This window comes from Megascapheus bottae, chromosome 1, assembly GCF_031878675.1.
Source record: "Megascapheus bottae isolate mThoBot1 chromosome 1, mThoBot2.hap1, whole genome shotgun sequence".
Taxonomy (NCBI): Eukaryota; Metazoa; Chordata; class Mammalia; order Rodentia; family Geomyidae; genus Megascapheus; species Megascapheus bottae.
The window spans coordinates 17059669-17077873 of NC_143509.1; the positions used below are offsets into that span (position 1 = coordinate 17059669).

The 18205-nt window shown below is 38.1% G+C and overlaps 1 protein-coding gene across 1 annotated transcript in view; it reads left to right on the forward strand.

Annotated features, from left to right (window-relative positions):
• The window catches only part of Rsrc1 (arginine and serine rich coiled-coil 1), a 249324-nt gene that overhangs the window by 149851 nt on the left and 81268 nt on the right, over positions 1–18205 (forward strand). The window contains exon 8 of the mRNA XM_090328487.1: positions 4395–4446. Coding sequence (XP_090184613.1) covers positions 4395–4446 — 52 coding nt within the window. The remainder of the gene's footprint in view (positions 1–4394; positions 4447–18205) is intronic.

Sequence of the window (18205 nt, forward strand, 5' to 3'; positions counted from 1 at the left end):
ACAACAGTACAATGTTGGAATTTTTGCTTTTATCGGTATATGGCTTTTACGTAAGAGAAATATGAATGTGTACCCAGTATTCTGTGTTTATTCTCATATTTGGTGCTGGCAGTAACCCCAGCTGTTGGAGGCATTGCTTGTGAGCCAAATGACATTTTATTACTTGTTGGCATAGGTCCACTAGAAATAAGTTGGCTCAGCTCATTTTTATCTGTGCATCTTCTTAGTTTTTCATTAGTGTTTATTACAGAATCATTATTTGATAGGCAGTTGTCCCTCAGAGCTTTGAACATGTGATTTCTGGTGCTTTCTGGCCTGCATCATTTCTGATGAAAAAGAGCATTCATCACATTACTTTTACTTGTGTGTGTTGTAATGGTGATTTTTGCCCTCTGTAAGATTTTCTTTGTGCCTTTGGCCATGCATCCTATGAGTATGGTCCTTGTCTTTTGGAATTTCACTGAGACTTGCTCTGTTAAATTTTACACCAGATTTAGTGTATTTGTCATTACTTCTCTTTCTCTCTCTCTCTCTCTCTCTCTCTCTCTCTCTCTCTCTCTCTCTCTTTCTTTCTTTCTTTCTTTCTTTCTTTCTTTCTTTCTTCCTGATATTCTTTCCCTTTTCACTGCTTCTAATTGTATATATGTTAAGAGTGTTTGATAACTTCCACAGGCCACCAAGAACTCTATTCATTTTCCTCCCAAGCCCTAAGCTTGGGATAATTTTTATAAATCTGCTTTTATCGGCCACCAGTTAGCTGTAGTAGGATAATGGCTGGGCTTCCCAGACTTTGACATTTTGTTTCTGTGTCTTTTGCTTAGAGTCACTTCCCCCTGCAGGCCATGGTGGAACTTAGGAAAGAGCAGATAGGAGGGAGACTGGACCACCTTCCAGGTGTAACTGACTCTTAATGGAACAAGACCACACCTGACTGGTTTTGAGACTGGAATGTCAAACCACCTCTGACTCCTCAGCAGTGGCCACTTCTCTCCTACCTTTGAACATGCAGTAGAATTGCTTTTTAAACTATGCGTACTTCCCTAGCGCCCCCCCCCACCCCCGTCTCCAATTCTCCCTACTGAAACTCAAGCAAATATTTGTACCCCAAGGTACTGAAGGTGGACTAAAGTGCTAAAGTGCCATGTAATAAATTTCCTTTCTTTACCCTTCCCATGTTTCCTTATTTGTCATTTAAGGGACTTAACATGGTGTTTTAAGGTGATTGCCAGAGAAGTTAACAGAGATATGAAATAAAAATAAAAGGCTTTATTTCCAGCCGGGACTACCCTGGGTAGTCAGGTGCCCAAAGTACAGTCCTGAGCCAGCTGTCAGAGCTCCTTTTTTTTGTCAGTTGTGGGTCTTGAACTCAGGGCCTGAGCATTGTCCTTGGGCTTTCCTCAAGGCAAGCACTCTACCACTTGAGCCATAGCACCACTTCTAGCTTTTTTCTATGTATATGGTACCGAGGAATTGAACCTGGGTCTTTGTGCATGCTAGGCAAGCACTCCACCACTAGGCCAAACTCCCGGCCCTCTCAGGGCTCCTTTTAAGCAAAATGTAATATCCTTGTTTGTAAGGGGTGGAAAGTCCCTCATGGTTCTTTGCTACAGGTGCAAGCTAAGTGGGAAGTTACAGAAGTGGGCACAGCACTGAGCGTGGGCAGCATGACCTGTTTCTAGGACCCAATTCTATGACCTATTCCTTAGAAACATCAATGGAAGTGTGGATACATATGTCTTTAAATGTCAGACTATCAGGACCTAGTCTCACGGGTAGAAGTGCAGTCCTTCTTTGAGCTGCAAACACAAAAGCTAAATGGAGTCACGGAAGACAAGAGTAAACTCTTAAACACAGTGAGGTTTCATAAGTGCTACCACATCTCCTGGATTTGGGGCCTGTGGTCTAAAACTCTGGTTTCTGTGACCTTTTTTTTTTTTTTTTTTTTTTTTTGAGTATGGGACTTGAACTCTAGGCCTGGGCATTGTCCCTGAACTCTTCAGCTCCAGGCTACCTCCCTACTTGAGCCACAATTCTAGTTTCTGGTGATTAAGTGGAGATAAGAGTCTCACAGACTGTAGTGTCTGGGCAGCTTCTTGATTAGCTAGGATTACATCCCTGAACCACCACACCCAGCTGGTTTCTGTGACTTTAAACAGAACTTTACTATCTCATTACAAAAGATATTCACAATAAAGAAATGTGCTAGTCTTTTGCCTCACAAGACCTGGAATCAGCTTACTTAGTAAGGGAAAAGATAATGGTCACAATGGTGTTATAGTTGATGTTGGTAATCATAAAACTACTTTACAACTTGCCATAATTAATGATCTCTGCTTTAGAGAAGTCCAAAGCCACAACCATTGTTAGTCAAGTTTTTTAAAAAAATCATTTAGACACTTGATTCTTAACACGTACAGTTACATTTCTTTAAGAAATTTACTGTATAGAACAGAGTGTAGATATATAGTAAATATATCTCTTGAGCTTTAATTCTGCCATACACAATTAGGTCCCTTTTTGTCGCTAATATCCTGGGGACCCTTCCTTGAATAATTCAAAAAATGAGATAAAGCCTTATTTTCACAAATGAGAATTCCCATGCTAATACGATCAAATATATTGATTTATATACTTTAAACTATCTCATAAAAAACTAAATAATAAATATTATGATAATCTCAAATTCTTCATCAAGTGAGTACCCTTTATTTTTTAAAACTTGATCATTGTAAAACAATTTCACATGTTCCTTTATTCAATATTGTTCTCTGCATGTTATGTTCCTTATTTGTTGAACCATAAGCTTAAAATATTCCAATGAGAAAATGATCATACCTCAAAAAATTTCAACATTAAGCTATATAGAATGCTGACATTTAGTAATTTTAACTGTAAAAGTGGCAGTTTCATTTGGTTCAAACTAACAGTTAAGAATTTACATGGCCATGGAATATTTTAAGTCTTTAGGATTAGATGTGGCAAAAGAAAGCACAAGGAAAGAGTTACAGATTTCCTGCCGAAAGATGCTGTCTTTTATTAAAAACTATTACAACCCAGTAGCCCAGAAAAAAAATTGAAACAATAACACAAATATACAAAAAATCCTCCCAAGATCCTCATTCTTTCTGAAAAAAGAAATATTACCAACTTGGAAACCAAGAAAAAAGTATTTACAATATGAATAAGCTATGACCATTCAGGTATTTCGGAAACATTCTTGAGACCAAAGTCCAGGAAGTATGAAGACTGATTTAGGTAACTCTCCTCAGTGTGATAAAATGTCTGTCTATCCAGTGCTTAGGTTTGAAGCTAGGGTCTCCACTATGCTACAGAGATGCTCTACTTCTGAACCTTGCCTTCCACCCTTTTTTTGCCTTTACTGATTTTTTTTTTCCCCCCAGATAAAGTGCCATGCTCTTTTCCCAGGGCCAGTACTACCAAGGTAGTACTCTGTAGCTCCTGAGTGTTAAGACACTGTGCCCCACTGTGAGCATTATGTTCATTTGATGCAATAAACTTAAACTTTATAACTTTTTGAAGTATGTTATTTGCTCATAAAAGCATATGTAGTACTATTTTGCTTGTCTGTCGGCTTCTCCTTTTCTTGCACATAGTCTATTACTCTTGACAGCCAGTGTTTCTGAAGCATGGTTTCTACTGTCCATCCTTTCTGCTTAGGCCCCATCACTTCACTTGGCATTCTTTAACATTCACAATCCTTCATGCTTCATCCTCAGACGCAGAACTAGAATGGTGTTGCAAATGATCTGACCTCACCACAGCTCTGTTCTGCTGCTTCCAACTCTCTCCATCTTCTCTGGCTAAGTTGATACACTTCTTAAAGATTCAGACAGTTGGTATTTGAAACTTTTAGACTTTGCTATCAGTCCTGAATTACTATTCATAAAATAAGCAATATTAGGACAGTGAGTAGAACTGAAAGCCTGGAGGTTCTGTTGTGACTGTTTACCTCAGAATTGCTCGTTGTAGATTCACTTAAAAAACAAAAATTTTTGGTTTTAGGATCTTCCTTGGCTGACTTCCAGACTTACGTGGCTACCATGTTTAGCTTCTCGTTGATAGTTCACATGCTTCCAGAGACTAAGGAATAGCACCACTCAAAATGGTGTTGAATGTGAGGTTTGCCCCCTGGTCCGGCTGGGTTACAGGATGAATAGCATAAAGAACTCTTTCCATTTCTTCCTTCACGTGAATGGAGTGTGATTTGGCATTGAGGGTGATTGTGATGAACTTTTGTTAAGATTTAGATACTAATATTTTTTTATGAAAAGACATTCCAAATTTTGGTAAATAACAATGCATTAATTTAAAGCTGTATTTATTAAAAGTGACTTGTAGCTGACTTTAATGGTTCACTTTTTTTTTTTTTTAAGCCTCCAGCAGAGCAGGCCAAAGCCAGATTACAACTGGTCCTTGAAGCTGCTGGTGAGTACCAATGATAAACTATTTGTAGGTAAAAATATGAATCTCTAGGCAGATCTCATGCTTATATGTGAGCCAAGGAGAACATACCCTCCAGGCGCAGTAGTTGAAGTCTGCAATCCTAGCTCCTGGGAGGCAGAGATCAGGTGATTCAACTGGTCCCTGAAGCTTCGGGTGAGTACCAATGATGAACTATTTGTAGGTAAAAATATGAATCTCTAGGAAGATCTCCTGCTTATATGTGAGTCAAAGAAAACATGCCCTCCATGAGAGCCACTGTCTCACCCGATGTGTGGGAATTGGAGCCTGTAGCACATGTCTGTTATACCAGCTTCAGGGAAAGCACAATGGCTGGTTGTAGGGGTATCTGTCCATTATCCCTGGAGACACCTGGAAGCACAAGTAGGAGAATTGCAGTCCAGGCTGACCTGGAAATAGTTTAAAACCCTAGTTCAAAACAAACCAATGTAAAAGGGGGCTGGAAGCCAGGCTCTAGTAGTTGAACACCTGCCTTGCAAATTTGTGTTCCATACTATAAATGAATAAATAGAAAGTGCCCTTAAACAAACAAACAAACAAAAAGCTCTTGATAGATTTATAAGGACTAGATTATATGGAGGACCAAATAAAGTATTCATTGCTGTGGTATAATGCTAAATGTACTGCTAATTTATAATCATATAAGTAATTCTTTTACCTTCATAGTGATAAGATTGACATCAACTTTAAACTTTAACTTTGGTGAAGTTGACTTTATTGATCTTGTCTTTTATGGATTATGCTTTTGGTGCATGTATGGGAATTTTGGGACCAACCTCAAATCATGATTTTTCCCTAAAAGTTTTAAAACTTTACATTTTATATGTAAGACTGACCATTTGGTTTCCCATGTAGAATTCAGTAGGGTAGGATTTGGGTAGGGGCGAGGGCAGTCCCTAGGGCATGAACTCAGGGCCTGAACACTGAGTTTTCCTCAAAGCTAGTGCTCTACCACTTGAGCCACAGCACCACTTCTGGCTTTTCTATGTATGTGGTAACAAGATCTTTGTGCATGCTAGACAAGCACTCTACCACTAGGCCAAATTCCTAGCCCTAGGTTAGGATTTTTAACTGTTCAGTAAAAGTGTCAGTGTGGATTGAATTCTGTCAGTTATATCAACAAACTCCTTCACTCTGTGTTCTCACCTTGTCTAATCCTAAGGGCTGCTTTCTTTCTCATTCATACAATAATGCTATTTTAGATCTTATGATCAGCTTTATGCCTTGACCTCTTAAACTTGGGTAAGATGCATGCTATAGTTTTTAATGTTAATAATATATTACTTTGAATCTTACTCTGCTCTTCAAAAATGTATGTAGCTTATTTAAATCATAAGTCACCAGGTATGATACTCTAGTTTCTATATTTATTTTTTAAAATTTGCAAAGAGTGTATAATTCCCCAAGGGACAAAAAGAGGTTTTTCTCTTTACCTCAGAAGTAATTATATTTTTTGCATTTATTGAGAAAGTACTATGTGCATGTTGACTAGAGAATTTCTTACATTTTCTCTATATTGTTTTAGATTATTTTTGTGAGATTGACTACTGTAGGAATGACTATGAGGTTAGCTGGTATTCACATTTAGAACGGTTCTTTATAATTTGTGCTGTTTTACAAAAATATTGTTCTTTTCTTTTTTTCCTTCTCTTTGTGCTGGCACCTAGAATTGAATGCAGGATCTGATGCTTAATTAGTCAGTTCATTTGCTCACTTGACTGGGGCTCTACCACTGGAACCATGCCTCCAACTCAGCTTTTTTTTCTGGCTAGTTGGTGATGGAATCTTTTCTGTCTGGGCTGGCTTTGAACTATGATCTCTCAGATTTCAGCCTCTTGAGTAACAAGGATTACAGGCATGAGTCACTGATGGCCAGCTTGTGCTGTGTCTCATTGTTTACTTAGGCAATCATTTTATCGGATTTCCCTTTTTGATGCTCTGAAAATCCTAGTGTTGTTTTCAAGGAGAACTTGACTTTGGAGAAAGAAAGCAGATGGATGGATAAAGGCTGGGCAATATAGACATGCAGAACTCATTGTCAAGGTTGCAATTACGTTTTGGTGATGAATTCAGAAGTGTTCAGGCATTATTAAAATATAGATACACTAAAGAAGTTGAGTCTGACAGCTTGTAGTCAAAGTCTGGCCTTGTTCTGAATTGAGCCTGGTCAGGTAGGTGTTGCAGCAGCAAGGGTTACATTGGAGTTCATCTGAGTTTCCAGGACAAGCACCTGTTATCTTAGAACCTTAAAACTGGATATGTGGAAAGTCTTGGGCTTTATGTTGCACTACTTAAGGGGAATGTATTTCAGTCTTTTATCTACCGTACTTAGTAGCTTCAGTTCCTACAGAGAAATCCACAGATCAGTATTTGACTCTAGCTATGAGTCCCGGAAGAAAGCTTCACATTGAACCATTGCATTGCCACTGATTATGATAGTGAGCATTGATAATCTTATAATTGTTAGATTAAAGTGTATTTAGAACACTTATCCATGATTATCAGAAGTATGATTTTTGAAAGACATACATGTAAATAAATAAAATAGTATAGTATTATACATATTCACCAAACATGAATTTGTAGTCAAAGCTTTTATTGTATTTGTTATGATCATATTTTATATGCAGCAAACTACTACATATTTATATTCTGATTCAAAAGTTTGAAATTTTAACCTTTGACTCTTTTGTAAATGCAATAATTCTCCCAGATTCAATTATTCAGATTTTGCAATATTTTTTTCATATGATTCTTTATTGTCTTTCCCATTATCATCTCCTCAGTGTAGATGTCAGACATTTTACCCAGAGGTCATCCTGTACCTTCCCCTCCATTTCCTGCCTTCGTTTTATTGCTCTATGGAGAGATGCTAATGAAGAGAGGAGCAGTCTGAGCTTACCTTTGCTTCTTCTATGATTTTGAGCAACTGGATGTTTATTGATTGTTTAGTGAGATCAGAGGTGGTTTTCCAAGCAATGTGCATGTTATGACAGAATGTGTGTGTGCATGAGTGCGAGTGTGCATGCATGCATGCTCTAGGTCACAACAGCTTGTTGTTTTTTAAAATGCAAGTTATGGTAGTGGGCTCCATATAATGTAGATGCTGTCATAGTAGTTTGCAGGAACATTTTTATATGTTCAACCACAATCTACCTTAACTGTTCCATATCAATGGAATTGTATAGCCTGCGAATCTTTTTTTTTTTTTTCCACTCTTGGGGCTTGAACTCAGGGCCTGGGCACTGTCCTTGGGCTTTCTCAAGGCTAGTTCTCTACCACTTGAGCCACAGGCTTTTTCTGGCTTTTTCTGTGTATGTAATACTTAGGAATCGAACCCAGGGCTTTGTGCATGCTAGGTGAGCACTCTGCCACTAGGCCACACTGCCGGGAACATTGTGAATCTTTTATGGCTAGCTTTCATTTAGTCTGTTCTAGAAATAAGTCCTTGTTGCAGGAAGTCAGTTCTTTGTATCTCTGAATAATATTCCAGTGCGTGCGTGCGTGTGTGTGTGTGTGAATGAATATCCTCTGTTCATTCATTGGAAATTTGCTATCTTTATACTTTTCATGAATAGTGCTACTATGAATATGCACACATTTAAAAACCCTTTTATTTTACTGTAAAGCTGATGTACAGAGGTTACAGTAACATGTAAGATAATGAATACATTTCTTTTTGGGCAGTGTCACTTCTCACTCAGTCCATGTGTACATTTTTGTTCAAGTACCTGATGGCTGGTGTTTCACCGTGGCATCTTGTGGGATCATTTGGCATTTCTATATTTGATTTTTAAGTCACCACAGGGTTGAGCCATTTTCCTTCCCTGCTGTTCTCTCATGTGTTAACCAAGGCGCATCCTACATTCAGGTCGCCAGTTTGAAGGTGTTTGGGTTTAGGGCCTCTGTCACTGCCCTCCTGAATAATGGCACAGGCCGCCATGGAGGCCGCTGCAGCATAGCCAGTGTGCACCGGGCTCCTTGCATGGAGGCCCCCACGTGCTGACAGACGCCCGTGGCATGCAGCCTGGCATAGGGGGTGGCAGCCACGCCTGCACACTGCATCCCGCGCCACTGCCACTCCTTTGCCACAGCCACTCCTGCGCACTGTGTCCCATGCCACCGCCATGTCTGCGCACCGCGTCCCGCATCACAGCCACTCCTGTGTCCTGTGCACCATGTCCCGCGTCACTGCCGCGTCCTTCACTGATGCATTTGCAGCCCAGGCTCTGGGCACCCATCGTCCGCCTCTATACTGCCCTTCCCTGCTTAGGGTGCTCAGGGTCTGCCCTAAATGGACAGTCCGCTCCTAACAGACTTGTTCTTGAGGTCCTCGGGTTCTATTCTACCTGGACCTCCTGCTGCTATTGGTCTTCTCCTTTAGAATTTGTCCTCCTCCTTGTCCTCTCCAAACACTGCAAGCACCACCTAGAGTTAGGTCTTGCAGGATTTCCCCAACCCCTCCAACACTTCCCTTTGAGGTCTTTGGTTCTTGTCTGTGTACCCCAGTTCCATGGATATTTTTTCTCATACTATTACTATTTCGTTATTTCATCTGTGTTCGACTTTTATTCTCCATGAACTAAATTTTATTCTCCATGAACTAAATTTCTGAGGGAAACATTTAAAACATCCGTATCTTTATTAGTAGGTCTAATAACACCCTCTAGTAGTTCTAATAACACATCATTGTAAAGAAACAAATTTCAAAAATCAAATCTTTAAATATTTGTGCTTATTTTAACTACTGTATATGAAATGTATGATAACTTAAATTTACTTGACACAGATATTGTGATCTAACTTTTTAAACTTTAGTGTAATGCATGACAGAAGAGATAATGAAGCATAGTTATCACAAAGGAAGAAGAAAGATGAGAATGAGTTTTGCAGATTTCTCTCTATCACTTTTGTTCTCAATGTTTCACTTAAGTAATATTCCAAACATTATTTGGATTTCCCAAATTAAAAAAGCATACTATCATCTTATGTTAAGTATATTCATGGGTCTGAAGAAGAATTTAAAGACTTTTCCAAAATAATAGCAACACAAAAAGAAAATGCTTCTTATACAATTTTAAAAACATTTTTTGTCTAGACTCTTTCATACCCCCCACACACACACTTATCCTATGACTCATATCTCTACATGGCAAACTTATTAACTGTGTATTACAAAGACAGAGCTTAAGGGTTGCCCAGCTGCTTGGTGACAGAACGCAGTAGGCAAATGCAATGACTTCTGACTTGTGAGCTGTTCCAGTCCATAGATCACACCCTTGAGTTGTGTTGTACAGAAAGGAAATAGAAGATATTAACCAATGCCTTTTTTATTCTGTAGATTTAATTCTGTAATTGCTTTACAGTAAAATAATCTCTAGCCTCAAATAAGATTTTGATTTTGAAGTGAGTTTTAAAATTGATATTAGTTTCATTTAGGAAAAATACTTTTCTTCCTCAACTATATAGCATATTCATAATTATTAAGCTTATAACTTTGGAAAAATAGTCTTAGAGTAGTATTTAGGCTCACTAATATCCTAGCTGTGTACATGTGAGAAGCTGGTCACCCATTAGTTCTCTGTGTGTACGGAGAACCTGCGCAGGCAGGTCATGAGCTAGCTTCGCTAGCTCTGTAGGTTTTTCTCTCCACTCCAGTTCTTCTGTGGCATCTTAAACAGGGAGTCCTTCTCTCCACTACACACTGGTCCTGGGAAGCCACACCATGCCTCCATCTCTTCACAGCCTTGTGACGCAACCACTCCTAGCCACGAAGTCCAATCTAGCATTAAATGTGTGTGACCCCAGGGATTACAAGTGACACTGCCTTGGTAATGTCTCACTAATTTTCACATCATAGGCGTTCCTGTAATCTAATTTATAGTAGCCAGAGATTTCATTCAGCAAGTTTCTAACCACTGAGCCCCCCCTCTGGTTTTTCATGGTAAAGCCTTCAAAACAGAAAAGTTAACATCTACATCATAATGTAAGTAGTTTGGAGTTTCTATTTTTTCTCACACAGAAGTCTCCTTGACTGTGTGTTTGACAATTTAGATTCACACCTGACTTGGCTGCCGTGGTACTCATGCCTCAAGTTCCTTTTAAGTATGTTTCAGTCTCCTCACTTGTAAAATGGGACATGGTGAATGGAGTTGTGTTTATGGAGTTTAAATGAGACAATAATTAAAAAGCACTGTATACCCCAAGTATTCCATAACTCTTACAGTCTTAATTTGAAGAGCCTTTGTCAAGAGGTATTGAGCTCACAGTCAGATGGACTCTGCCATGCTTAGTCTACTCCACTGAAGATACCCAGCAAAGTTGTCAGTGCCTGGGACCCTTCAGTGTTTATTTACAAAGCAGAAGTAATACTAAATAATGATTACATCCTGTAGTCTTATGAGAGCTAAACCATTTGGTATTATTAAGCCCTGATTACAGCATCCCACTCATGGCATTGTGTGCTTGCTAGCTAGAAGCAGAGCGTGACTTCTGTAGAACTCAGTGGCATTCTCAGCGCTGGCAGACAGGACAGTCACATGCCTCCTCCTGCAGTGCACCCCCTGGTAGGTGACATCACTGAAGATTAAGAACAGCACTTAGTGGCTGTGGCTCACACCTGTAATCCTAGCTACTCAGGAGGCTGAGATCTGAGGATCAAGGTTCAAATCCAGCCCAGGCACAAAAGGATGTAAGACTCTTATCTCCAAGTAACCTCTAGAAAAGGGGGGCGTGGCAGTGGGGCTTGGCTCAAGGGTAAGGTGGAGCTCAGGGACAAGGCCCAGACCTAGAGGGTAGGGCGTAAGCCTTGAGCTGAAGAGCTTAGGAACAGAGCCCAGGCTGATTTCAAGCCCCATGACCCACAAAAAAAATGAAACAAACAAAAAAAAAGAGCAGCACTTAAATTTGAGGGAGAGAGAGAGAGAGAGAGAGAGAGAGAGAGAGAGAGAGAGAGAGAGAGAGAAAGAGATGGATAAATGAAATAATTCGCTTGACTTGGGCGTGGGTTAATATTTCTTTTTCATCACATATGGTTGTGTAAACATAAAATTGAACAGCTTCAATGAAGAACAAAATTGATCATGTTAACTTAACTTCCCATTTTTGACATCATATGTGATTTGGGGGCTTTGTAGTAGCCCAGAAAGGTAAATCCTGCCTAAAAAGAATAATTGAGTAACTTGCTTTTAAAAACAAAAGTCTCTTGTTTGTTTTCACCTCAGTTACATGTTTATGTTTGGTTTAGACCTAATAATATTTAGCAAGAAGAAAGCCATCAGTGAGAGTCTAACAATATCACAACCACTTCCCATGTTTGAGCAGATGCTAAGCGGACAGTAGCTGAATGTTAATTCGAGAGGGTAGGGTGCTTAAGCCCAGCTGAAGTATGTTGCATGTGGGCTTTCTGGACTTGAGCACAATGCTGGGCCTCTGGGGAGAATTTTGAAGCTAAACCTCTTTCTTCTGGGTCCTCTATATGGACTCTCTCAAGTCAGTATAAAGCAGATCATCCCTGGGCTAAAGCCCTTCAGCTTTTGTTATTGGGCTCTGTAGACCTGTAATTAGGCCTCCCGGCAGGCCTTGCCGGCCGGTTCCTGATCATATGGAGTTTCTGTGAGGCAGACTGGCTTTGTATAAACCCCCAAGAAGGAATACGTTTATGGGTCACTTCCTACCAGGACCAGGCTTTGTCCCTCTGCCCCGAGGCTGACAGGGAGCAGGTTCCCTTGACCATGGAAGGCTCCTGCTCCACTGGCACTCCCTGGACTAATCCCCAGTGTAAACAGGGGATTTAGGAGGCTTCTGTCTCTTACAGTGGCCAATTCACTCTGGTGTCTGTGAGTTTATTTTCCCCGACTTCATTATCGAAAGACTGACAAATGTATGGGATTTAAATGCTTGTTTATGTATCAGATATGCAGGTTTTAGAGTCACTAAATTTATCTAATGTCAAATTATATAAGATTCTTACCATTAACTAATGGATTAATACTTTTAGTTTAATCTATTAAAAAATTTGGACTACTACCCAATCTTTTCTTATAGGACAAATTAAAGTCCTGTTTTTTTTTTCCCAGAAGAGTCAAATGACATTAAATTTCGAAAATGCCAGAAAGTGATTATGAAAGTTTCAGATAAATCAAAGAAACATTTTTAAATTTTATATAGAATATTCTATATTAAAATTCCATTTTAGTGCAATAACATCAGAAAGAAATATAGATCATTTTGTGAAAGGCTTAATAACACTGTGATTCATAAAGGATTTTAAAAAAACCAACATCATTAGTTGAACATGTACTATAGGATACATGCTCATGATAACATTGGAGACTTGGTCGTGTCTTAAATATTTTAAATGGTTGCTCCATGCTTACCTAGTCAAGGAAAGTATTTTGATTTTTAAGAAAATCATGATTGAGTTTACATTTTCCCGTTCTATGTATTCTGTTTTCATTATGATTTTTCTCACCTTGCTTGGGTTACATTGGAATTAGATCCTAAAATGCATGGAAGTACTACGTACACACTGCAAAGAGCTGTCAGCTATTGTCCTAAGAGCCGACTTTTCTTCAAGGGGAAATCAAATGATGACTACTTTCCCAAGTCTGAGCTAGTAAATCAGTGCTTAGTATTTTGCATTTTGTGATGTAAAAATGGTTCATGACAGATGTGGCTGAAAAGACCACATACGTAGACTGTATGATTTTAGTCTGGTGGAACTAACAGGATCACTCATTACATTTTAGACCCTGGGGTTTCTTTCTTCTTTCTTAATAATAATTTTTAAAAAACTGTTTAAATAGAGTGGCCCTTTGCTGTGTGTGAGGACAGTGTCTTCTCCTAAATTTAGAGATGATATCAACAACTATCCTTTTAAAAAGTCCTTTTTTAATGATTATTTAGTGTTTTAACTCTTTTTACATTAAAGTTGTGTTGTCATCTCAGAAAAAGTTGAGTTTTTTGTCTTTAGAGTATTTTAATTTTATTTAGAAAAATTAGCATATTCCTTAAAGAATCTAAAACCCGTGACTTACTCTAAATTATTGATTTTTAAAAGTTCCATTTCAATCATTTGCAATAACAAAAGACATCTTATAGTAAGCTTTTGTTTTCATTCACAAGTAGCAGAATCAAAGTGGATGATGACACTTCTCTTTAAAAAACAACAAAAACAAAAAACAAAACAAAACAACAAAAAAAAAACAAAAACCTTGATACATAAGGCCATATAGTATGAAGCTAATTGAAAGGACCTCCAGGATATTGAAACAAAAGCCATACAATGAATGATTGTTGTCCTTAAATGTACTATGTTAGCTCTCATCTCTTTTGCTGTCCCTTGGTTATATCATATTGTTACAGTATCTCACTTTGTTATCTGATATATTGGATATATTTGTATTTGGTTATTTGAAATTGGATAGGGATGGGGGGGAGGGTAATGGGTACCAAGACATGTGAAAGGGTATCAATGTATGTGAATTAATACACCTTCTATCTGGCAAATATCATGTAACCCTTTTATTAATTACAATAAAAAATATTACAAACAACAACAACAACAAAAACCCTGTGGCAAACAAGTGGGAATGTTTGTATGTCTGTGATATATTTTTGGAAAATATATATTTTCCAAAAGAAAAGTTCTTGAACAATATGTATTTTCATTCTATTTTAGTACTAGCCACATTTTTGTTGAAAAATATCCAAAATAATGTCCATCAGTATTCTAGTAGTAATTATCATCTGCAGACTGTGAGGTTTGGGTTTCTTTATAAAAAAAAATGTTTTCTCATCTTTATTTTCTAGTTGTGTGGTTAAGAAGAGAATCTGGAGAAGTCTAGGAAAATTTTAACTGAAACATGATAAAATTTTGTATAAAATCTATTAAATGTTGGTAGATGGGTCCATTCGTGTAACTGTGAACGTTTACATGATTCCAGAAAGTTCCTTTGTATTCCTTTGAAGTCACTTCTCTCTCTGTCCATGGTCTTTGCCCCTAATGAATCTGCTTGCGCTGACTCCCGTCCTGCTATTTTTCACATGTATAGTGTGTAGTCTTTTGTGCCTGTCGTCTTGCATTTGGTGTTCTGCTCCTCAGCGTTCTCCTTATTAAAGTGCTAGTTCCTTGTTGGGATCAGTGTGTTTAGTCCTTTAGCATTAGTGGTCAGGTGGATTGTTGTAGCTTGTTTTTTTTTTTTTTTCATTTTTTTATTAAAGAATTTATTAACATTGATTTTTACATCATAGCTTGTATTTTTTAATGACTAAAATGTCTATAAACATTTGAATACAAGTGTATTGAAATGTATGTTTTGATTTGATTGGAGTAAATACTTAGAAATTAAATTGCTAAATATCAAGTGGTGGTGCTAGCTAGCCCTGAGCAAAAAAGCTCAGGCTCAGTTCCCAGGCCCTATGTTCAAGCCCCAGGACCAGCAGAAAGAAAGGGAAGCGGGGGAGGAGAGAGAGGGGAAGGAGAGAGAGAGAAAGTAATTTTAGAATGCTTAGTTTACATAGAAACAAAAATAGAAGTCCAGTTTTGTTGTTGTCATTGGTCAGTTGTTGTTGTTGGTGTGTGTGTGTGTGTGTGTGTGTGTGTGTGTGTGTGTGTGTGTGTGTGTGCGTGCGCGCGCGTATTAAACTATGAATCTAGTGTCCAAAGTGCCTGAAAGTAATTGAAATAGGCAAGGATCAGAAAGATGAATGTCACTTGTTTTCATCTGTATGTGATGTTTTGACCTAAAACCAAACAAAAGGACTAGAGAATGCAGGGGAGGGTGGGATGGAGGAGCAGCAGAGAGGGGGCAAAAAAGCCAATGCAGCCCAGCTTCTATAATCACATACAATATATAAAATCTAGTTCTTCTTATCCTTGAATTACAGGTGTTATTGGGGGGTTTTTTTGAGGTGACAGTTTAATTTTAGCCATTGTGTCCTGTGTGTTGTTGTATTTTATCTTAATATGCCTTCCTGTAGTGACTAATAATGTTTAGTATCTTTACATGAAGATATTATCTGTGTGCTTTCATGAAATACACACTAAATTCCCACTTTAAATATGTCTGATATGTACTTTATAAGTACTTTCTTCTAGTCTTTAATTTGCCTGCTTGTTCTGCTAGCAATATCTTTGTTAAATTGATGTTGCCTTTAAGTGACAGTTCTTTGATTTTTAACAGATGCGAGTAGCAGCTAAGTAGTAACATCAAGTGTGATTTGGAGTCAATTCCAGCCCTGCTTCTGAAGTTCCCTTGCTTTCTTGAGTCCTCAGCCACTCCTAAACCACAGAAACTGCTAATCAACAGTAGCTTTAAAGTAGATTCATATAAATACGTATCATTTGAGTTTGACTTGTTAGATAGATGACATAGTGCACTTGAGACTTATCCATATGATTGCATATATCAACTTATTTCTTTTATTTTTATTTCCTCGTGTACATTAATAAGTGAAGGATGCTGTTAACAATTTGGGCTGAGCTAATTGTTTTAAACCATTACAACATTTGCAAATAGGATTTTCTGATAGCGTAAATTATTTTTTCCTTTTGAGTAAACACCTAAAAGTGGGATTTCTTGGTAGCATGACAAGTATATCTTTAACATTATGGAAATCTGCACGTTGTTTTCTGGTGTGGCTGAAAATACATAATATATAATAAATCTAGCTACCCTACACTCTTGCCATTACTTCGGACTCATTTAGTTTTGCTTTTTCTGATTCTGTTGGGTATGTGGAGATATCACAGCAGTATATGACTACAAGCATGTAAGATTGTTAAGCATTGAAATAAGGAATAAAGTACCTATCATTATCTCAATATGTACAGAAAAGGTATTTCACAAAACGAAATTCTTATTCTTTTTTTTCCAGTCCTGGGGCTTGAACTCAGGGCCTGAGCACTCCTCCTTGGGCTTTCACAAGGCTAGCACTCTACCACTTGAGCCATAACACCATTTCCAGCTTTTTCTATGTATGTGGTAACCAAGGAATTGAACCCAGGTCTTCGTGCATGCTTGGCAAGCACTCTTACCACTAGGCCAAACTCACATTCTTGATAAATACATATATTAAGCTAGGAATACTCTCAATTCATAAAGTACATTTATGCAACAGTAAATTCCAACAAACATAAAAAAAACTAAAATTGCAAGATAAAAGACAAAAGTTAACAATTCAAGCAGAATTCTGTTTTTATCTATTAATATTGAGCAAATGGAAATTGAAACTTAAACCAAACCTACTCCTTACAATGATAGAACAGAGTACTTGGGGATAAGTTGAATAAATATGCGCTTTAGTGATTTGGGGGTGGGTTTGGGGTTTTTGCATTGAGATGCCCAGGTAGGCCTGGATTGTGATCCTTGTATTTAATGTTTTCTGTGAAGATAGGTACATACCCCCAGGCTCAATTATTGGTTGAAGTGATTTCTCCTTGTCTTTTTCATGGCCTCAAAACATGATCCAGGAAGCTTCTGTGTTGAGAGGTATAAGTGAGGTTTTTGAGATGTACTAGGAAAGCTTCCATGTTGAGCGGTGAAATTGAGGTTTTGGTATGTACTATGACCGACCCAGCTCTACCATCTTCCTGGAGGTGGGGCTGATAACCCAGGCCCCAGTCTCCATTCCAGGCCTACAGCCTTCAGCATGGCCAGCCCCCAGACTCAGGTCATGGAATGTGACCGCCCTCACTCCAGATCTCTTCACTAGCGTAAATTGCAAATTTAAGTTTTACTAGCCCACCATGAATAAAACAAGTGCTCTTCTCACCTTGGCTTCTCAGGAACTAAAGACACAGGCCATGTCAAATTCTTCAGTAAAAAATTCCTTCTCATTTAGCTGTTAGTGGAATGTTTCGTTTCCTTCATTGTTTTATATTTTTATAAATGCTGTGTTCTTAACTCTAGAATTTTTTGTCTGGATGAATGTTGATACTAAGATGTATTTGTCCTTTTCAAATAGTACATCAGTTCTGGCACCATTTGTTAATTCTCTTTTCTCTTCAGTGATCATTTTTTCTTCCCATAGGAAAAATAGTTTTTCTTTTCAAATTAATGATTTTGGGGGGGGTCTTACCAAATTTTTCATTAATACATGCTATGATATTTTTATGCATGCATGTGTGGAAATGTGCATGAACAACGACCACCTGCCCTTTTACCCTCACTCCTCCCCCTTCTCTCACCATCCAGTCCATCTGGTCTCAGATCCCTTCTTCTAGGAGTCATCTTTTTTTAAGGCAGTACTGTTCAACCTGATGTCCTCCAGATCTATCCATTTTTCTGAAATGACAGGATTTCAATCTTGCTTATGGATGAACAGATATACAGTAAAGTTTTATATATATACATATATATGTATACATATATGTAGACACATCATATTTTCTTTATTCATCTGTTGACAGGTACCCAGTCTGATCAATATCTTGGTTATTGTGACTAGTGTTGAAATAAACGATAGTGTAATTTACATAGTTTAAAAGTCTTTTAGATTGGTTAAACTAGAGAATGGTTGTAGAAAATGCTTAAGGCAGGCCTAGTAACTTCTGAAAAGAAAGAGATGGATGAATTATAAATAGAAGACAGAAGCTCTTAGGAAGTTATAGGAGTCTAGTCACTGGAAGATTTGGACTTAGTCCTTAATTTAAGGGTATCACTGGTTTACCTTCCAGACTAGGCTTGATGTCCTGATGGCCACAGCGCTCCCATGGCTT